This window comes from Macaca thibetana, chromosome 16 (assembly GCF_024542745.1).
Source record: "Macaca thibetana thibetana isolate TM-01 chromosome 16, ASM2454274v1, whole genome shotgun sequence".
In the NCBI taxonomy this organism is placed as follows: domain Eukaryota; kingdom Metazoa; phylum Chordata; class Mammalia; order Primates; family Cercopithecidae; genus Macaca; species Macaca thibetana.
Window position 1 is genome coordinate 53,846,115 of NC_065593.1, and position 22,720 is coordinate 53,868,834.

A 22,720-nucleotide genomic window follows, 5' to 3' on the forward strand; every position below is an offset into this window, starting at 1 on the left:
GCTGGGATTACAGTGCATGAGCCACCACTCCTGGCCTATTTTTTTCTAGTTAAAACTTTCTTTTTCATTACAAAGATTAGCCGGGCGTGGTGGCGCATGCCTGTAATTCCAGCTTCGCGGGGGACTGAGACAGGAGAATCACTTGAACCTGGGAGGCAGAGGTTGCAGTGAGCCGAGATTGCGCCATTGCACTTCAGCCTGGGCAACAAGAGTGAAACTCCATCTCAAGAAAAACAAACAAAAAAAACCCTTTTTTTTCTCTTTTTTTGAGACGGAGTCTTGCTCTGTCACCCAGGCTGGAGAGCAGTGGCACGATCTTGGCTCACTGTAACCTCTGCCTCCCGGGTTCAAGTGATTCTCTTGCCTCAGCCTCCTGAGTAGCTGGGATTACAGGTGCCTGCCAAGATGCCCTGCTAAGTTTTTTGTATTTTCAGTGGAGACAGGGTTTCACCATGTTGGCCAGGCTCGTCTTGAACTCCTGACCTCAGGTGAACTCCACCTCAGCTTCCCAAAGTGCTGGGATTACAGGTGCGAGCCACCGCACCTGGCCTTTTTTCTAGTTAAAATAGTGTGTATCCTTTCTTTCTTTTTTTTTTTTTTTTGAGACAGGGTCCTGCTCTGTCACCCAGGCTGGAGTGCAGTGGCATGATCTTGCTTCACCGCAAAATCCGCCTCCCAGGTTCAGGCAATTCTCGTGCCTCGAACCCCGAAGTAGCTGGGATTACAGGCGTGTACCACCATGTCCGGCTAATTTTTGTAGTTTTAGTAGAGACAGGGTTTTGCTATGTTGGTCAGGCTGGTCTCGAACTGGCCTCATGTGATTCTGTCCACCTCGGCCTCCCAAAGTGCTGGGATTATAGGCGTGAGCCACTGCACCTGGCCTAACCTTTCTAAATGTCCTTTTTCTGCCTAAAGTATCTTTTCTGTTAATATATCACAGATATTTCTTGATTGAAAAAATTCTCAAGAGCCCCAAAACTTGGGTATATACTTAGATACTAAATGTCTTAATTAAATAAAAATAACCTGAAAGAGTTTTTTATTTATTTTGTTTTTTTTGAGACAAGGTCTTGCTCTGTTGCCCAGTGTGAAGTTCAGTGGCATCATCATGGCTCACTGCAACTTCAAACTCTTGGGCTCAAGCCATTCTAACACCTCAGCCTCCGGAGTAGCTGGGATCACAGACATGTGCCACCACACCCAGCTAATTACATTTTTTGTAATTAGCTTAGATTGGGGGGCGGGTCTTGTACATTACTCAGGTGGTCTCGAACTCCTGGGCTCAAGTGATCCTCCTGCCCTGGCTTTGCAAAGTGCTGCGATTACAGGTGTGAACAGCCGTGCCTGGCCTGAAATTTTTAAATTATAAATAGATTGAAAAACTGGAAAAGGTCCTGGATAGAAGTATTCACTGTTGCATTTTTCTTTCCTGAAAAATGAGTCTTTGAAAGAGTAAAAAAGTAACTGCCAGTATAGCTTGTCTATATATATATATGCTCTATAAATTTCTCTTCTTCAAATCAAGCAAAGTTGACAATATATTAAGAGAACATTCACGGCCGGGAGCAGTGGCTCACACCTGTAATCCCACTGCATTCCAGCATGGGAGAAAGAGCAAAACTCCGTCTCCAAAAAAAAAAAAAAAAAAAAAAAAAAAAATGTCCAAAAGGTGTGTAGTAAGTTGAAAAGCTGTCTTGCATATAAGTCCATTAGTGTAGAAGAATCTTAAATTGGTTAGGTATGGCTAAATGTGGGAGACTGTTCCAAAAAAATATAATACCACAACCAGCTTACAATTTCTCCCTGTTCTAGGAAGAATAAGACTTGGTCAAAGATTGCCTTTTACCCGTGCACTGAAATCTTTTGGTTGGCTGGAAGATGAAAGTTAAAAAAATCTTAGTTCAACAAGTCCAGCTTAAGAGATATCATTCCAGTGTTCATACATTTACAAGTTTAACAAAGACAACTATTGTACCCCCCAAAGACCTAGTAAGTTATGTTAAAGTCACCCAAGATCAAACGGCTTGAAATTCTTTAATAAGCCAGAACTGTCCTATAGGTGTAACAATTTATTTTCCCTTTCTAAACTCTCCCAGGGTTTTGCCTTCTTCTGTATACCAGTAACTAGTTAAGTACAATTTTCTCTTCTAAAATGATGAGGTGGCAGCCGGGGGGCGAAGACTGCAAAGAAAGTGTAATTCATTTATCAGCTCTTCAACATGCAGCATCAGAGTTTTTTGTTAAAGTTAAGAGAGCATCTAATTTTATTTTCCTTCTCAAAATTTATCTAACTTCCAAGGTATACTGAATAACAAAATGACTTAATAATAGAAAACAGTAGCCAATAAACATGAACTCTAATGTAGGGAAGTTGAAAATAACACAGTCTGCTGAATAACTCTTCAAAGTTTAACACGTTAGGAAAAGAGAAGAAATGGAAACAAAGCTCCCAGTGACCCTCGGCTGAATTACAAAATTAAATAAAAACTTAGAAATTAATAAAAGGCAAAAACATTATGTAAGATTTACAAAACACAATTCGTCAAATAGTGTATATGTGGGAGTGGTGGGCTGGAGGGGGTGTCTATGCCAGGATTTCTGCCACTGAAAAAATAAAGTGTGGTGGACGACTGCACATAAAGATTGGCAGACACAAGAAATTACAGACACCAAGTTTTTGGGGGTATACTCATAAAACTCAATTGTTGTAACAATAGATAGGTACCTTCTTCTCTGTTTGCAAGTAACTACAACTCACCTGCTTGTGTGCATGATCATAGGAGTTGATATGGTTATCGAATTCCTGATGTTTCTGATATTGCTTATCACAGAGTTCACAGTAAAAGTTGGCTCTGAGGTCTTCCAAGGCTTTGGCAATTGCCTTCTCTTTGTCAACATAATCCTGCAAGAACCATGAAATACAAACAAAAAATGAACTTGATAAAACTTTAAGTGAATGTTATAAAGAAAACAGTCATCTGAGAAGACAAAAAAGAGCTTTTCATAATATTTAGTGGTACCAGTAAAAGCTGGATGAAACACAAGTGGTACTTTGGTGGGTAATTCGTGTGTCATTGTACTAACAATTGTCTTCAAATAAACAAATGTTTAAAAGGACTAATGATGCTCAACTGATAAGTATAATGCAAATATTCCAAAACTCCCAAAAAGTCTGAAATCTGAAATACCTTTGGTCTCAAGCATTTTGGATAAGGGATACAAAACCTGTATTAATATTCTAGTTTTCAGACACTAAGGCAAAAAGCATTACCTGAGTCTGTAGCCAATGATGGAGTTAAATATTCTATGGTCATTCTACATATAAGCTGCACTGCTTGGAAAGCCAACCCACAGATATGTGTTATCTGCTGGTCTTAGCGAGATTTAAAACTGTGGGACTCTTACATGGGAGAGGAGCTTGGAGAAAAACAACAACAACAAAAAACTGTGTGACTGACTAAAAGGCAATCCAATTTGCCTCATCAGTTTCACTTAAAAACTAGACATCAAAAGACATCTCAAAAAGAAAAACAGAGAAAAAAATTAAAAGATACCTCAAAGCAAGTTGAGTATATTCATTTACTAATGTCGCACAGAAGGATGAGAAAGGGAGAGGAATGCTAAGTGACTACTTGCTTGACTTTTAGAGCAGGGTAGATGCGTTACTTTCAGAATGAGCAACTCCTTCTAGCAGATTGACCTAAAAAAGATAAGTCTTATCTCAAAGACCGTATCTACAGTTTCAAAGCAGCTCTATCATCTCCCACAAGAGCTACTTAATCAGTAAGCAAGAAAAGGTTGTATTTTCTGGAGTGGCAGTACTGAACTAATTTGGATAGACTTATTAAAACTGCAAAGTGAGTATGTATAGCACATTGTTATTTTTGCCCTATCTAATCCTTCACATTAATTTTCTTTGAGAGTTCCGGACAGTTTCATGTTGTCTGGCTGTTAAACAACTTGTGGCTTTTTTGCCAGGCTGGAGTGCAGTGCAGTTCATGGCTCACTGCAATCTCCACCTACTGGGCTCAAGCAATCTTCCCACCTCAGCCTCCCAAGTATCTAGGCATTTACCAGCAAACCTAGCTAACTTTTGTATTTTTTGTAGAGATGAGGTCTCACTATGCTGTCAAAGCTGGTCACGAACTCCTGGGCTCAAGTGATCCTCCCACCTTGGCTTCCCAAAGGGCTGACATTACAGGTGTCAGCCACCACACGTGGCTGCAACTTTAAGCAACAAAACTAGAGTTCCTGGTATGAATGTAGCAGTATAAGAAAACAGCTTTGATTTTCTTCTTGGGTATCATAAAAACAAAATTATGAATTAAAACAACCCAACCAACAGCATTCAGAAGAACTGGGCAATAGGTATGATCTGGAGAATGAAAAACATGCACAAGGAAAGTTAAGCTCTTTATAGAATCCGAATGAGGGAAATGTAGTAGAAGCCACACAAGGCAAAGTTAAGCAATATCAAAAAAGCCAAAGGTGGCAATTTCAGAAAATAGTAAAACATATATCCTGTACATAAAAGGATCCTCCGAAGTGAATATACCTACATCTCTTGCACTCATCAAGAATTTCTGAGATCTGCGAAGAACAAAGGGATGAACTTGGGTTAGCGGGGATGTGGAAACATGCAGTACAAAGAATGCACATAGAGAAAAGCAAAAAGTTCTGCCCAATTGTGGCAGATCTAAGAAAAGGCTGAGGCTGGGTGCGGTGGCTCACGCCTGTAATCCCAGCACTTTGGGAGGCCGAGGCAGGTAGATGGCTTGAGCTCAGGAGTTCAAGACTAGCCTGGGCAACATAGTGAAACCCCGGCTCTATCAAAAATACAAAATATTAGCCGAGCATGGTGTCATTTGCCTTTGGTCCCAGCTACTTGAAAGGCTGAGGAGGGAGGATCACTTGAGCCTGGGAAGTGGAGGTTGCAGTCAGCCAAGATTGCGCCACTTCACTCCAACCTAGGTGACAGAGTGAGAACTTGTCTCAAAAAAAAAAAAAAAAAAAAAAAAAAGGCTATCAACACATGATCACTAAAGGAAGATCCACTCAACTACACAGGACAAGAAAGTGTGACAATGAAAATGGTCTCAGAACAGTCAGTGACAATCAATAGTGTAGTAAAGTTATTGAATCTTAAAGACAGACTCCTTTCAGCAGCTATGCAAAAACAATCAAGGAGGGGAAGATCAGGCCAGCCTTTGATCTCTTCAACCCCACACACACACACACACACACACACTCTCTCTCACACTCACACTCTCTCAATTCCAGAAGACAGTGGTACAAAAATACTACAAGATATCTAAGGAAATAATTAACTTAGGATTTTATATGTATCTTTCAAATACAGGGGATAGACACATGTATATATAGTTATACGTATGTGTACATATATACACACATATACATAAGTTGATAATTATAAGTTGTAATTGCCTAAATTAATATTACTATTCTTATTTTTTTGAGACAGCATCTTGCTCTATTGGCCAGACTGGAATGCAATTATAGTTCACAGGAGCTTCGATCTCCTGGGCTCAATTAATCCTCCCACTTTGGCCTTCTGAGTTGCTAGGACCATACGGGCATGCCACCGTGCCTGGCTAATATTTGTATTTTTCGAAGAGACAAGGTTTCATCATGGTGCCCAGGCTGGATGTAAATTATTTTTATAGGCTTATGTTTATATAAAATACATATGTATATAAATAATTCAAGAAATACTGTTTGCACAACTACATTTAAATAAGTTAATAAGGTACAAACTTCAGAATAGGAAAAAACTCAGCAAAAGAACTGGCAGATTGCTTCAAAACCATTTACTCCTATAACTAAGGTTAAAAGAAATAGGGCTACTAAAGTATAGACATATAACTATAGCATATACATATAACTATGTATGTTATATGCTGTCAGAAAATAGAAATGATATGAATAATAAAAAACTGGGTGGGCAAGCAGAAGCAAATAGGAATTTGAGTTTGCTTACTGCTGCAAACTCAAGAGAAGTTAAAAGAACTTTACAAAACATGAAAATTATCAAGTAATAGAAGTATTATACATAATATATTAAATGGTATGAAGTCACATACTAAGAATGGCCATTTTACTTATTAACATTATATGATAGAGTTTTTAAAATGGAAGAGGAAAGAAGAGAAAACAAGCTAGTTTTTTATTGCTTACAGTATGAAAATAATGGACGCTCAAACATGGATAATTTTATTAAGTTATAAAGGTAACTAGAACAACAAATATAATCCATCCTATATCCATCCATCCATCCATCCATCCATTTATTTCCCACTTTGAGACCACATAATAACTTAAAAAATAAAATAGGCCGGGCGTGGTAGCTCATGTCTGTAATTCCAGCACCTTGGGAGGACAAGGCAGGCAGATCGCCTGAGCTCAAGAGTTTGAAACCAGCCTGGGCAACATGGTGAAACCTCATCTTTATCAAAAATACAAAAAATTAGCTAGGCGTGGTGGTGTAGGCCTGTAGTCCCATTTACTTGGAAGGCTGAGGAAGTCCTTCAAAAAGTACTCGTAGGCCGGGCACGGTGGCTCACTCCTGTAATCCCAGCACTTTGGGAGGCCGAGGCGGGTGGATCACCTGAGGTCAGGAGTTTGAGACCAGCCTGACCAACGTGATGAAACCCTGTCTCTACTAAATATACAAAAATCAGCCAGGCATGGTGGTGGGCACCTGTAATCCCAGCTACTCGGGAGGTTGAGGCACGAGAATCACTTGAACCTGGGTGGTGGAGGTTGCAATGAGCTAAGTTCGCGCCATCGCACTCTGGCCTGGGCGACACAGCGAGACTCCATCTCAATTGAAAAAAAAAAAAAGTACTTGTACTTGTAGAGGCCAGGCATAGTGGCTCACACCTGTAATCCCAGCACTTTGGGAGGTTGACGTGGGTGGACAGCTTGAGCCTAGGAGTTCAAAACCAGCCTGGGCAACATGATGAAACTCTGTCTTTAAAAAATATATAAAAATTAGCTGGGTGTGGTGGCATACACCTGTAGCCCCAGCTGCTTGGGAGGCTGAGGTGGGAGGATCGCTTGAGTCCAGGAGGTCGAGGCTGAAGTAAGCTGTGATCACTGCCACTGCACTCCTAGGTGACACAGTGAGATCCTGTCTCAAATAAACAATACTCACATAATATTTACACAGACAAAAAGTCCATTATAGGCTACAGAAGAAACTATAATTAAAAAGTCAGAAATGAAGAAGTAATACACACAACATATAAACACAGTATAATACAGCTAAGAGTTAACAAAAAAATTTAAAAGACCCTTCCATGAATCTGAAACTGCAGAATTTTAAGGGAAAAAAGGATAATGGCAACATTATATAGAGAGTAAAGTATATTGCTTTAAGAAGTTAAGCCGATGTGTATTCCCTGAACACAGGTTTAACCCCTTACAGCAATGGAAACAAAATAAATAAAAGTCACACTCTGGAGAAACTCTCGTATATACATACACATATACAAGAAAACATTATTCCACTTATATAAAGTTAAAAAACATGTAAAACTAGGCCAGGCGGTGGCTGATGCCTGTAATCCCAGCACTCTGGAAGGCCAAGGCGGGTGAATCACCTGAGGTCAGGAGTTTGATACCAGCCTGGCCAACATGGTGAAACCCCGTCTCTACTAAAAATACGGGAAAACAAACAAACAAACAAACAAAAAAACCCAGCTGGGCATGGTGTCACACGTCTGTAATCCCAGCTACTTGGGAGGCTGAGGCACAAGAATTGCTTGAATTCGGAGGTGAAGGCTGCAGTGAGCTGAGATTGTGCCAGTGCACCCCAGCCTGAGCAACAGAGTAAGACTCTGTCTTAAAAAAAAAAAAAAAATTAGCTGGACGTGGTGGCGCATGCCTGTAATCCCAGCTACTTGGGTGGCTGAGGCATGAGAATTGCTTGAACCCGGGAGGCAGAGGTTGCAGTGAGCTGTTGTGCCACTACACTCCAGCCTGGGCGACAGAGCAAGACTGTCTCAAAACCAACCAATCAACCAACCCACTCATCCACTACATAAAACTAAGCAATACATGTTTAGGATACAAAACACATTAAAAAACCATTTTTAAAGGCAAGGGAAAATAGAAGAGGAACACTTCCTAATTTATTCTGAGTGTTACTCTGATACAAAGACATTACAAGAAAACTACAGACTAATATCTTTTCTGTGTACAGATGCAAAAATGCTCAACAAAATGCTATCAAACCAAATTCAACAGCATATTAAAAGGCGAAGTGGGATTTATCCCAGGAACTCAATGTTGGTTCAACATACAAAAATCAATCAATGTAATACACCATTACAATGTAATACACCATTATTAATAACAGAATATAAAAGGAAAAAACCCACAAGATTATCTCAATAGATGCAAAATAAGCATTTGACAAAATCCAACACCCTCTTTCATGGTAAAAACACTGAACAAAGTAGGAATTTCTAGAAACTAAGAATTTCCTCAACCTGATAAAAACAAAAAACCCCCAGCTAACATCATAATGGTGAAAGACTGAAAGCTTCTCTATTAAGATCAGAAAGAAGACAGGAATGTTCACTCTTGCATTTCTTTTTTTGAGATGCAGTCTCACTCTGCCTGTCACCCAGGCTGGAATGCAGTGGTGTGATCTCGGCTCACTGCAACCTCCGCCTCCTGGGTTCAAGTGATTCTCCTGCCTCAGCCTGCTGAGTAGCTTGCATTACAGGTGCGTGACACCATGCCCACCTTCAACTAATATTTATTGAGTACTTATGTGCCACACACTGTGCTGGCTGCAGGATATATATATATTGGCAGACAAACAGACATACTCTCTCCTCAATGCCCTTTCTGACTAGTACAGTAAGCAGAATATAAATTAGTGAATAAAAATTTATAATTACAAATTGTAAGAGAGGTTGTTGCAAGAGAATAAGGCAGAGTGGTTAATTATTTAAATGAGTTGATTAGGGAAGGTCTATAATGAGGTAATATTTAAGCTAAAACCCAAAGGATAAAATTTAACCAAGTGAAAGATGATGAAACATGGTGTCATGACCATTCTTGTGCCTAGAGAAAGAATGTAGCCAGAAGAGGGCCCAGGTCTGAAGCTGAGGAACTCCAGTATCTGAAGTTCAGGCAGAATAAACAGCAGCCAACAAAGGAATCTACATAGAAGCAGCGAGACAGACAAGAAGTGACTAACCTAGGAAAGTAAAAATTCTTCAAAACCAAGAGTAACGAAAATGTTTTAAAGAAGAAAGAGTGTGCCAGGAGCAGCGGCTCACGCCTTTAATCCCCACACTTTGGGAGGCCAAGGAAGGCAGATCACGTGAGGTGAGGAGTTCAAGACCAGTCTGGCCAACATGGTGAAACCCCATCTCTACTAAAAATTCGAAAAAATTATCGGGCCGTGGTGGCTCATACCTATAGTCCCAGCTACTTGGAGGCTGAGGCACAAGAATCACTTGAATCCGGGAGCAGTGAGCTTAGATCACACCACTGCATGGGCAAGAGTCAGACTCGGTCTTAAAAAATAAATAAATAAATAAATAAATAAATAAATAAATAAATAAATAATTTATTGGATTTAGCAAACAGAAGTGTTTGGTGGCCTTGAATAAAGTGGTTTGGTGAAAACTGCTAAAGTCAGTGTAAATAGGCTGAAGAGTGAATAAAGAGAGATGAAAGGAGAAGAAAAAGGGGAAGGAGAAAGGGGCAGGAAAAGATGAGTTAAGTTATATTATAGTTCTGGATAAAATAAAACATACAAAAATTTAATATATAGCTAAGCTAAGTTCAAAAACAAGAAAGGGGGTCAAGCGCGGTGACTTATGCCTGAAATCCCAGCAAACTGGGAAGCCGTGGCAGGCAGATCACCTGAGGCAAGGAGTTCAAGACTAGCCTGGCCAACATGGTGAAACCCCATTTCTACTAAAAACACAAAAATTAGGCCAGGCGCAGTGGCTCACGCCTATAATCCCAGCACTTTGGGAGGCCGAGGCGGGTGGATCACAAGGTTAGAAGTTCGAGACCAGCCTGACCAACATGGTGAAACCCTGTCTCTACTAAGTGTTGGGGTTACAAGTGTGAGCCATTGTGTCTGGCCTCAAAGGAGTTTTAACAGTTTTTACTGCTACCACTACTTGACTACCTACTATGTAACAGGCATTGTGTTTTCAAACACTAACTCGTGTAATCTTCCTAACACACTTTCGAAGTAGGTATTACTATCGCTACAGTTTTTACAGAGCCAGTAAATAGGAATGTAATAGAAATCTGAGATCTACTACTAATTACCACCAAATGTCAAACAAATGCTGTTAGCAACAGTGATAATTTTCAACAAAATTTGAGTTCTTTCTTCTTCAGTGAGCACCTCCCCACCTTCCAATGAACAGCTCTGTTTAAATACCTTGTACTTTTGTCTCAGCTCTTCTGTGTCTTCTTTTTCCACTTCTAGGACACGGCGCCGTTCGGTAGCATCTTCAGCATAATCAAGCTTGACAAAAATAGATATGATTAGACTTAATTCCTAAAGTACCCCCAAGATTAGCTATGAAAAAGTTATTTGTACAACTACAGTATTATCTGAAAACCAAAAAAATTGTATTTTGCTCAGCTACTGCTTGCTTTACTGTCACCCCACAGAGAAAATCACATGCAAAATAGTTTGTTAATCCTGTCATGCTGGTAGTTTCCAAAAGGCACATTTGTTGAAAGGAGACTTCACTTCAATGTTAATTTTCTTTTCTTTCTTTCTTTTTTTTGAGATGGAGTTTCACTCTTGTTGCCCAGGCAACAAGATCTTGGCTCACTGCAACCTCCACCTCGCGAGTTCAAGTGATTCTCCTACCTCAGCCTCCCGAGTAGCTGGGATTACAGGTGCCCGCCACAATGCCCTGCTAATTTTTTTGTATTTTCAGTAAAGATGGGATTTCACCATGTTGGCCAGGCTGGTCTCGAACTCCTCACCTGTAGCTGGGATTACGGGCGTAAGCCACCACGCCTGGCGACTCCTAATTCTTTGAAAATTAACATTGAGTTTGGGCACGGTGGCTCACGCCTGTAATCCCAGCACTGTGGGAGGCTGGGGTGGGCAGATCACCTGAGGTCAGGAGTTCAAGACCAGCCTGACCAATATGACAAAATGCTGTTTCTACTAAAATACAAAAATTAGCTGGGTGTGGTGTCATGCGCCTGTAATCCCAGCTACTCAGAAGGCTGAGTCAGGAGAATCCCTTGAACCCGGGAGATGGAGGTTGCAGTGAGCCGAGACTGCGCCATTGCACTCTAGCCTGGGCAACAAGAGCGAAACTCCATCTCACAAAAAAAAAAAGAAGAAGCAGAATTAGGAATCAATGAAGAAAATATTTTAGGCAAAGAAAAGTAGGTATTACAGATGGCAGCTGAACCCAATTCTATAGAAGGCAAAGCTTTTATCACAGCAACATTTTAAGAGCTGAGCAACACTGCCTGCTGAAGCAAGCACCAAGGTCTGGATCTAAGTCTGATATTGCCTTGCTGTATAACCCTCGGCAAATCACTTAACTTCTTTATGTGCCAGTTAAAACAGGGGCACTGTTTATATTCTATTTGTTTCAAAAGCAGCACTAAATGAAAACGTAAAATACATTTTTAGTTGTCCAAAGAAAAATATTAAAACTACATTTCATCTGATAAACGTATTCTTGCACAGACATCTGAATTTGGAATTGGTATTATTTCAAAATATCCCATAAAACTTATGAGTAAATGAGATCAATTTACCTCCATTTCCATGCGACCCATGCCCATGACATCATACTTGACAACAATTGGAATGGGATCTGTTCTCCCTGTAACAGGAACACATAATCAAGGTAAGGCACAAAGCCAAGCCAACAGCTCATTTTACACATTGGGTTTTGGGTGGTTAGAGATCTTGCCTTGGAGTGCAGAGACCAGAAAGCTACAGTGAACCAAACACAAGCCATTCTCACAGCTTACACTCAAGACCTTCCTTTCCTAGTTTAAACCCAACTAACCACCTTGGCTGACCTTCCAGTTGGGATTAACTTCAAATTACTGTGGCAAAATTACATTAATAAGTAATGCAAAGCACTTTTAAGCAATGGCACCAGGAGGTTTAAATTTTAAAACTTTAAAAACTCCTTTTAAGATCCCCAAATAACTTCCCATCAAAAATCACTTCACTCTGTCACTGATACCCTCCTACACAACTTTTTAACCTAGTTAAAAAAAAAAAAAAAAAAACTCAACTGGCATGGTTAAATAGAAAAAGTACATTTTCAAACATGATGCAGTAAAACTTTATAATTACAACTCAGTATGTTGAATTTGTTTTCAAAAGATGTTTTACAATTTTTTTTTTGATGTTCCTTATAGACAAGGAGATGCTTTACAACTTAATGGGGCTGTGAAAAGTTTAAATAAAAAGAAACAATTAGTTGCCCTTAGAGACAAAGAATAGTTTTCCTTTTAATCTGGTGCTCTAAAGTCCCATTTCCTAGAGTGGATTTAACACTGGCTACGAGGGTAACTGGTAAGCTGTGAAAAGGACTGGTTGCGAAGAAAATTGACTTTAAACTAATTGATCTATGCTGGATAATTTTTAAAAATATATATATATTTAATCCACTCATAACCAGCCAAACAAAGCAAAATGGGGCAGACAAGCACTTTACTACCACAGCTGTTTTACATCACAACTTGCGCTTTTTATTGTGATGTAAGCCCACTGAAAAGAGGACTTACCTTATCCGCTGTACACCTTTAGTGAAAAAACACAATGTTTACTTCCCTCATCATTTCACTCAGGCTGGTGTAAACAATTGGTTTTTTTGGTTGTGTTGTTGTTGTTATACACACACATATATATATATATATTATACCTTTGGGCTAAAAATGGAGTTTTCTTAGGCTAAATCTGAGGTATTACCCTCCCAACCCCAAAAAAAAACTTCTTAAAAAATAAATGCCATGATTATGACTGGTTTTGGTCCTGCAAAATAAAGAAGAAACCATGTTCAAAACGACCACAACCACTTGTATTCGGTGGCTCTATATTTGTGGAATTAATTTTTGCCTTTAAGATGGAATGAAAAACAAATTCATAAGTTTAACTACTTATGTATCCTATTATTGTTTTTAAACAATAAATAGGGAGAATTAGAATTATCACAGCAAAAACAAAAGCAAAAAAACAAAAACAAAACAAAACAAAAAACCCAAACTGTTAAAGAACATCTCATGTCAGGAACAACAAAAAAAACTTCTAGAATACAGCCTTCTTTTAGATACAATTAAAAGACTGCCAGTAAAGCAAAATGAAAATGCATTACTACCTTATGCCCAATGGTATAATAAATAAGCAGTGACTGCAATCTTTAGCAAAAGGACCAAATTAAAGACAGGTTATAAAAATGACTTCCTAGGTGCAATATCACTTTCATAACGTCTCAATCAGGGATTTACTGGTAAAAATAAATGGTCCAATGAATGAATTAAAAAGAAATGTCAAAGCAATTTATTTTGGTATTTTTTTTGATCTGTCAGAATTTGTTTTGCAAGAATCAAGAAAGTTTTGGTACAAATTCATTACCTCTGTAAACCCCTGTTTATAAACTCTGCATTAGTACTTTTGCCTTCTAAGGCAGTCAAAGTTTGTTTTAATTTATTTATAAATTGCAGTAGCAAGTGCTAGTGCCCATTACATTGTGGGGAAATCAAGTTTTTGACAGTATTAGAATTTAATGTTTTAACTGATTTTATTGGCAGTTCTAACACAAACAGATACATCCCTTCTTAACATTACCCTTTAATGAACAGGGATCAGACAAGTTGCATAAGGAAAGGAAAGGAAAATGAAAAAGACCAAGCAGAAGGATGAAGGCTACAACAGAGAAAGTAAGCCTAACATATTGGTGCACTGATGACAAAAGGAGTAATTCAGTCTGAAAATAAAAAATTACCACTGCTAAGATTACCATCACCACAACAAGTCCAGGATCATAATGCTGTAAAAAAGAAACACCATTTGTTAGGCAGAAACCATTAGGGTAAGAAACAGGCCTTCTAGCAGGCAGACAGGATGGGGTAAAGTAACAGTTGGGCTTTGTCCCTCCCCCAATCTCAGCCAGGGACAGAGGAAGGACATTTTGTGCTATAGCAACTGTTTTCATACTGGTCAGACCAAGGTGTGAGATTTTTGTACTGCTACTTAAGAACATGAACAACACCCTCTTCAATAAGGCAGGAGGTAGGGTATCAGTTTCAAGTAAGAGAACTAGCTCTAGCTTCCAATCTTTCATTTAACTATTCTTTCTGGTAAATTAGTATTCAGGGCCCAAGGTAGGACTTTTAAAAGAAATTACATCTAAGACTCTATCAGATCAACTAACTGGACAGTAATCAAGTCATTTACTTCACCAAAAGAACTCTAGGAGGCTTAGAGTATGGATGAGATGTCCTCAAGACTTCTCTAGAAATATATACATAAAACAATTAAGAGGTCTAGAAAATAATCTTAGATCTTCAGTGCTTGGAGAACTTTGTACATTTGAATTCTGTTATGAATGAATACAACTCTTTAAGTGGCTCTCCTCAGAACTTTGCTTCCTGTTAACCAAGACTTCCCAGGCTGGCCAATATCTTTCTTTCAGCACACAACAAAACCAATCTTTGAAGGAGAGCTCTAGAGAAACTGACATCAAAAGAGCTGTCACATTTAAAATTACTCCACTCAGAGTTAACTCACAGAAAATAAACAGTATGACTTTCAAAGCAATCTTGAAGGTGACATTATTGCCTGGGCCAAGTAGTAATTTCTTAACATTATTAAAGAGGCTACAGACCAAGGAAAAATCCCAGTGGGAAAAAGACACCAAACACTACATACAGGAAGACGCTGCAGCATTAAAAAACAAAACAAAACACCCCCTCAGTTTATTCAGTTGCTATCAATGATAAATCCTAAAGAACATCACTAAGAATACCTAAATACCAATTTGTAGTGATGACCTCAAAAGGTAGGTAGCAACTGAGTGTCTGCTAATACGTATTCGCTAGAAAACTCAACCTTTTTTTTTTTTTTTTTTTTTTTTTCTGAGATGGAGTTTCGCTCTTGTTGCCCAGGCTGGAGTGCAATGGTGTGATCTCGGCTCACCACAACCTCCACCTCCCCGGTTCAAGCGATTCTCCTGCCTCAGCCTCCCAAGTAGCTGGGACTACAGGCATGCACCACCATGCCTGGCTAATTTTGTATTTTTAGTAAAGACGGGGCTTCTCCATGTTGGTCAGGCTGGTCTCAAATTCCTGACCTCAGGTAATCCACCCATCTCAGCCTCCCAAAGTGCTGGGATTACAGGCGTGAGCCACCTCGCCCAGCCTCAACTTGTTTTAAAAGTAAAATTCAGGTTCCCTACTTCTTGGTTTCTTTTAAAATATGGCAAATATTATTTAAAATATATTAAATTAGTGAGAACATTTTTGTTGCTTGTTTCACTCTAAAGGAAGCAACTTCAACCAGAACACGAAATAATCTCCTTAAAAGAAACTGTCTTCTATAGACACTTACTGTACTTTGGCCAACTGAGGAAGGGAAAGGAAACACATGCAAAATCAAGAATGTGCCAATATCAATGTATTAATCTGATGGAAAACAACTGATACTCATATTTTCTAAGTCAAAACCTTAAATAATGTTTCATAACCAGAATTACATATTTATTTTCTAGAGAGACTGTCGCTCAGGCTGGAGTACAGCAGCACGATCAGCTCACTGCAATCTCCACCTTTCAGGCTCAAGTGATCCTCTTGCCTCAGCCTCCCAAAGCTCTGGGATTACAGGTGTGAGCTGCACATCAGCCTATTGTCTATTTTAAAATGTAGGTTGACTTATGCAATAATAGAAATTCCTAAATGCTCTCATATATATGCAGGTCTTGCTAAAATGTGAAGGCATGATGACACAAGTAAGGAGGGAATACAAATACAAAAACCCACTGATTATCATAGTCACCCTGTTATTGAGAACAACCCCTCAGGAATCAGTTTTGATTTTAAAATGGTTAAGGCTACACCAATCTACAAAACTGTCCCAAAGACTTAAACTACAGAGAAATAACTCTTTTTAAAAAATTTTTTTAATTCATATATATATATTTTTTAGAGGGAGTCTTGCTGTGTCGCCCAGGCTGGAGTGCAGTGGCACCATCTCGGCTCACTGCAAGCTCCGCCTCCCGGGTTCACACCATTCTCCTGCCTCAGCCTCCTGAGTAGCTAGGACTACAGGCACCCGCCACCACGCCCGGCTAATTTTTTGTATTTTTAGTAGAGTCGGGGTTTCACCGTGTTAGCCAGGATGGTCTCGATCTCCTGACCTCGTGATCTGCCTGCCTCGGCCTCCCAAAGTGCTGGGATTACAGGTGTGAGCCACTGTGCCCGGCTGGTTCTTTTGTTGTTTTTTGGGAAACACTACTTTTTTTTTTTTTTTTTTTTTTTTGAGATGGAGTCTCGCTCTGTCACCAGGCTGGAGTGCAGTGGAGCAATCTCGGCTCACTGCAAGCTCTGCCTCCCAGGTTCATGCCATTCTCCTGCCTCAGCCTCAGTAGCTGGGACTACAGGCGCCCGCCACAACGCCTGGCTAATTTTTTATATTTTTAGTAGAGATGGGGTTTCACTGTGTTAGCCAAGATGGTCTGGATCTCCTGACCTCGTGATCCGCCCGCCTCGGCCTCCCATAGTGCTGGGATTACAGGCGTGAGCCACTGCGTCCGGACTGGAAACACTATTTTTTTTTTTTTTTTTGAGACGGAGTGTCGCTCTGTCACCCCGGCTGGAGTGCAGTGGTGCGATCTTGGCTCACTGCAACCTCCCCCTCCTGGGTTTAAGCAATTGTCCTGCCTCAGCCTCCTGAGTAGCTGGGACTACAGGTGCGCCATCAAGCCCAGCTAATTATTTTGTATTTTTAGTAGAGATGAGGTTTCACCATGTTGGCCAGGATGGTCTCGATCTCTTTACCTCAGGATCTGCCCACCTCAGCCTCCCAAAGTGCTGGGATTACAGGTGTGAGCCACTGTGCCCGGCCCAGGGAAACACTATTTTTAAAGAGACAAACTCTAGGAATAGAACAACTGGGAAGAATATATTAAAGGACAACCATAATACAGTAATCAGCCATACTTTAGAAAACAGAAGACATATGATTTCCCTGCAGAAATAAATTAGAAAGGAAGAAGCTTCTACAGTGATTAAAACACTGGTTGAACTGTCAACAGATGTTAAGAATACCACAATGTAAGATGTAAGAACACAATGTATCTCTGCTGCTTTTCCCCTTACAGAGATTCAACACAAATATTTACAACAAATACTGCTTTTCCCCTTACAGAGATTCAACACAAATATTTACAAAAAATACTGAGTTTCAACCAGGCTCAGTGGCTCACGCCTGTAATCCCAGCACTGTGGGAGGCTGAGGCGGGCAGATCACTTGAGGTCAGGAGTTCGAGACGAGCCTGGCCAACATGGTGAAACCCCATCTCTACTAAAAACACAAAAATTAGCCAGGCGTGGTGATGGGCACCTGTAATCCCAGCTACTCAGGAGGCTGAGGCAGGAAAATCACTTGAACCCAGGAGGCAGAGGTTGCAGTTAGCCGAGACTGCACCACTGCGCTCCAGCCTGGGCAACACGACACTCCGTCCCCACAAAAAACAAAACAAAAGCCCAGGCACGGTGGCTCACGCCTGTAATCCCAGCACTTTGGGAGGCCGAGGCAGGTGGATCACCTGAGGTCAGGAGTTCGAGACTAGCCTGACCAACATGGTGAAACACCGTCTCTACTAAAAATACAAAATTAGCTGAGCGTGGTGGTGCATGCCTATAATCCCAGCTACTCGGGAGGCTGAAGCAGGAGAATCGCTTGAACTGGGAGGCGGAGGTTGCAGTGAGCTGAGATCGCACCATTGCACTCCAGTCTGGGCAACGAGAGTGAAACTCTGTTTCAAAGAGACAAAAAAAAAAAAAAAAAGAGAGAGAGAGAGAGAGCGAGAGAGTGAGAGAGCGAGAGAGAGGAGTTTCTACTATATTCAAGGCACTGTTCTGGGCACTGCATATAGTGATGATGAAAAAAATAAAAAAATAAAAAAAAGCAACACCACCACTGCAGCACCATGTTCCATGAATTACCAATAAATAGGCAAAACAGAGTAATCTGAGCAGTTGGAACTTCAGCTGAGTTCAGCAAGAGACTGAGAGAAAACAGAACATTAGTGAAGCTAATGCATAAGCAGTTAAAAAAGCTTAAAAAAATGTCTGAAGTTGTCTTTTAAAGATATCTAAAGTTGTCTTTAAAGACTTGACCTTAACGAAGTACAAGTAAATATAAAAGCCATCAAAAAGTCACAAAATCCACTCTTTTGTTGTTTATGGAGACAGGATCTTGCTAAGTCACCCAGGCTGGAGTGCTGTGGTGCCATCTCCGCTCACTGCAAACTCCAGCGTCCAGACTCAAGCCATTCTCGAGCCTAACCCTCCTGAGCAGCTGTGCCCGCCACTACATCTGGCTAATTTTTGTATTTTTAGTAGAGATGGGGTTTCACCATATTGCTCAGACTGGTCTCGAACTCCTGGGCTTGAGCGATCTGTTCATCTTGGCCTCCAAAGTGCTGGGATTATAGGTGTGAGCCAATGTGCCCGGCCTAAAATCCACTTTCAAAAGACAATTAAAACTGGGCTGGGCTTGGTGGCTCATGTCTGTAATCCCAGCACTTGGGGAGGTCAAGGCAGGAAGATGGCTTGAGGACAGGAGTTTGAGGCCAGACTGGGCAATACAGCAAGACTCCATCTCTCCAAAAAATTTTTCTTAAAAAAATTAGGCGGGCATTATGGCATGCACCTGCAGATCTAGCCACTGAGGAGACTGAGGCAGGAGGACCACTTGAGCCCAGGAGCTAAAGTGAGCTATGATTGCGCCACTACGCTCCAGCCTGGGTGACAGAGAAAAAGCTTGTCGAAAGAAAAGAGAAAAGGGGGGAAAAAAAGACCATTAAGCTGATAAAGGCCAAGACCCAACATTGACATATTTAAAGTACTTATTTTTTTATTTTTTTTTATTTTTGAGATGGAGTCTCGCTCTGTCGCCCGGGCTGGAGTGCAGTGGCTGGATCTCAGCTCACTGCAAGCTCCGCCTCCCGGGTTTAGCCATTCTCCTGCCTCAGCCTCCCGAGTAGCTGGGACTACAGGCGCCCGCCACCTCGCCCGGCTAGTTTTTTTTATTTTTTAGTAGAGACGGGGTTTCACCGTGTTAGCCAGGATGGTCTCGATCTCCTGACTTCGCGATCCACCCGTCTTGGCCTCCCAAAGTGCTGGGATTACAGACTTGAGCCACCGCGCCCAGCCTATTTCTTATTTTTAAGTAATTCAAATACATATGTGAAAATCAAGAATAAAAAACTACGCAGGTGATTCTTTGATTTGCAAAAGTATTCAAAATAGGATTCAAGTCATGCTAATGGACTTAAATATCATTCCATTTATTGAAACAGTGATCACATGAAACTTTCAGAAACACTGAATAAAACATGGTACATTTATTTCCAAACCAAAGCTTAATTTTTGCAAATTTCTCCTGAAAATGACAGTCTTTAAGTGGCATAGAAACACTTACTTTCAGCATCATTCAGATATTTTTCTAAGCAACTCTAACATATGATAGATGCTAACTCTCAGAAAACATTAACTGAAAACACTGAGCACAATACTTATTCCCTAGAGTGTTTTTAAGGTTTAAAAAAAGAGAAAAACTTTCTACCCAAAATAGAGTTCAAATTACCCAGTTCTACAAAAACCAACTATATTCTTGCCATGGCCTTTTTAATGATCTATACAACAACCACATTAATTTTATTTTCTGTCTTCCTTTTTTTTTTTTTGAAACAGGGTCTCGCCGTCGCCCAGGCTGGAGTGCAGTGGCATAATCACGGCTCACTGCAGCCTCAACCTCCTGGGCTCAAGTGATCCTCCCATCTCAGCTTCCTAAGAAGCTGGGACTACAGGTGCATACATGTGGTGACATGTGGCTAATTTTTGTTATTTTTTGTAGAGACGGGATTTCGCCATGTTGCCTGCACAGCTTGTTCTGAGCTCAAGCAATCTGCCCACTTTGGTGGGATTACAGACATGAGCCACAGTGCCTGCCCAATTTGATTTTCAAATACAGATGTTTTGTTTTTTTTTTTTTGAGACAGAGTCTCGCTCTGTCGCCCAGGCTGGAGTACAGAGGCGCGATCTTGGCTCACTGAAAGCTCTGCCTCCCGGGTTCGTGCCATTCTCCTGCCTCAGCCTCCCGAGTAGCTGGGACTACAGGCGCCCGCCACCACGCCTGGCTAATTTTTTGCATTTTTAGTAGAGATGGTGTTTCCCTGTGGTCTTGATCTCCTGACCTTGTGATCCGCCCACCTTGTCCTCCCAAAGTGCTGGGATTACAGGCGTGAGCCACCGTGCCCGGCCCAAATACAGATGTTTTCTAAGGCACAAAAGTTTAATTATGACCTAAACGAATTTCCATCTGACACTGTCCATCTAGGATAAGATAGTTCAATTTTAATCATATAACTAAATATAGTAATAAACAGGAACAAAGGTGGGGCAAAAGGCTTTAGTGAAAGTGTTGTTAAATCAGAATGTTAGGCCTGGAAAGGATATCTCATCCAGGGATAACGGTATCCTCAAGCCCTTAGAAGAGATAATAAAGAGAATTCATGAGTTACTTTCAATCAAAAAAAAAAAAAAAAAAAAAAACCTAAAGAAAATCATACTTTTACCTGAGATACAACTGTTTTAGCTAAAATTATATTGACTCACTGAAGGTTGTCTCAAGCTCACCACCATGCTAAGATCAATTTTTTTTTTAAATAGGAAAGCCAATTTAATAAATACAATTTTGGGGTAAAATAGACTAAAACATGGGGCTTAGGAGATATGGGAAAAAAACATAAGTCTTTAGTTTAAAAAAAAAAACAAAAAACAGGCCAGGCACATGGCTCACGGCTGTAATCCCAGCACTTTGGGAGGCCAAGGCAGCAGATTACCTGCGGTCAGGAGTTCGAGATCAGCCTGGCTAACATGGCGAAACCTCGTCTGCATTTAAAATACAAAAATTAGCTGGGCGTGATGGCACGCTCCTGTAATCCCAGCTACTCGGAAGGCTGAGGCAGGAGAACCACTTGAATCCGGGAGGTGGAAGTTGCACTGAGCCAAGATAGTACCATTGCACTCCAGCCTGGGCAACAAGAGTGAAACTCCGTCTCAGGGGGAAAAAAACCAAAAAAACAAAAATAACGTGGTAGCACTTTTGTGCTCTGAGTTTTACTTATGTTTGTATCCATATCTGACACAGTATATAGGCCAGAATAGCATTTAGTTAAAAAGCATTTGTTGACTCAGAGAACGAACATGTTCGTAATGGGTCTGAAATTGGTTCAACTGTAAGTACTTAGTCATGATGATGCACGCCGCTTAACATCACAAGATACTAATGATTTAACTCTCATAATCAAGGAATTATTTTATCAAGTAGAACATATCACTATATTAGAAAGGTCTCCATGTATCAAAAAAATACAAACTTTTATAATGAAATATTTGAGTTTTACATTACTGGTCATTAGAGGCTTAAGGTTTGTTCAATTTCGTTTTTTGTTATCACTCAGGAATCAAAGAGAAGGAGGCATCAAATGTTTAAGAAAAAAATACTAAAGAACTTACATTCATATATCGACAAACTTTTAAAAAACTGAATTGAAAAGTTGCCATAACCAGTTTCAGTGAAGGAAAATCTCAAGTCAGCCCTCATAATAATGATGTTTTCCAGGAAATTAGGTTTAGGGTAAGTGGCCTATTAGAAATTCTGAAAACGTTTTTCCTCTTTTTAAAAAACAGGTCAAAGTAAAAAGTAATTGCTTTTTTGAAGTACCCAATACACTCCTATATACATGTAGGTAGACCAAAAATTACCAGTGGGCTCCAATCTATGTATTTCTTTTTCTTTTCCTTTTTTTTCCTAAGATGGAGTTTCACTCTTGTTGCCTAGGCTGGAGTGCAATGGCGCAATCTCGGTTCACTGCAATGTTTGCTTCCTAGGTTCAAGCGATTCTCCTGCCTCAAGCCTCCTGAGTAGCTGGGATTACAGCTGCCTGCCACCATGCCTGGCTAATTTTTTGTATTTTTAGTAGAGACAGGGTTTCACCATTTTGGCCAGGCTGGTCTCGAACTCCTGACTTCAGGTGATCCACCCACCTCATACTCCCAAAGTGCTGGGATTACAGGCTTGAGCCACTGTGCCCAGCCTAGAATTCCAAAAGAAAAAATATACTTGTAAAGAGTGGCAACGTGAAACTCAGGGGATCTGAATTACAGTTCTGTTGTTAACTGGGCATGTGACCCATTATTAGCTGTTAATTTCTTTTTATTTTTAGAGACAGAATCTCACCCTGTTGCCAAGGCAGGATGGAGTGCAGTGAAGTCATCATAGCTTACTGTTTAACACTGAACTCCTGGGCTCAAGTGATCCTCCCACCTCAGCCTCCTAAGTAGCTAGGACTACAGGCACTCACCACCACGTGTGGCTAATTAAAAAAAAAAAAAATGTAGAGACAGTGTCTCACAATGCTGCCCAGGCTGGTTTCAA

The 22,720-nt window shown here is 40.4% G+C and overlaps 2 protein-coding genes across 11 annotated transcripts in view; both read right to left on the reverse strand.

Annotated features, from left to right (window-relative positions):
- The window catches only part of FAM171A2 (family with sequence similarity 171 member A2), a 410,010-nt gene that overhangs the window by 68,182 nt on the left and 319,108 nt on the right, over window positions 1-22,720 (reverse strand). The window lies entirely within an intron of this gene.
- GPATCH8 (G-patch domain containing 8) overlaps window positions 1-22,720 on the reverse strand; it is a 105,899-nt gene that overhangs the window by 27,221 nt on the left and 55,958 nt on the right. For 7 of the 10 annotated variants that reach the window (XM_050763048.1, XM_050763047.1, XM_050763049.1 and 4 more), the window contains 3 exons: window positions 11,797-14,045; window positions 10,442-10,528; window positions 2,759-2,902 (listed from right to left, as the gene is read on the reverse strand). In XM_050763048.1, the coding sequence (XP_050619005.1) occupies window positions 2,759-2,902; window positions 10,442-10,528; window positions 11,797-11,823 (258 nt within the window). In that variant the 5' untranslated portion in view covers window positions 11,824-14,045. The remainder of the gene's footprint in view (window positions 1-2,758; window positions 2,903-10,441; window positions 10,529-11,796; window positions 14,046-22,720) is intronic. The other 3 variants (XM_050763040.1, XM_050763041.1, XM_050763045.1) reach the window with 1 other exon arrangement.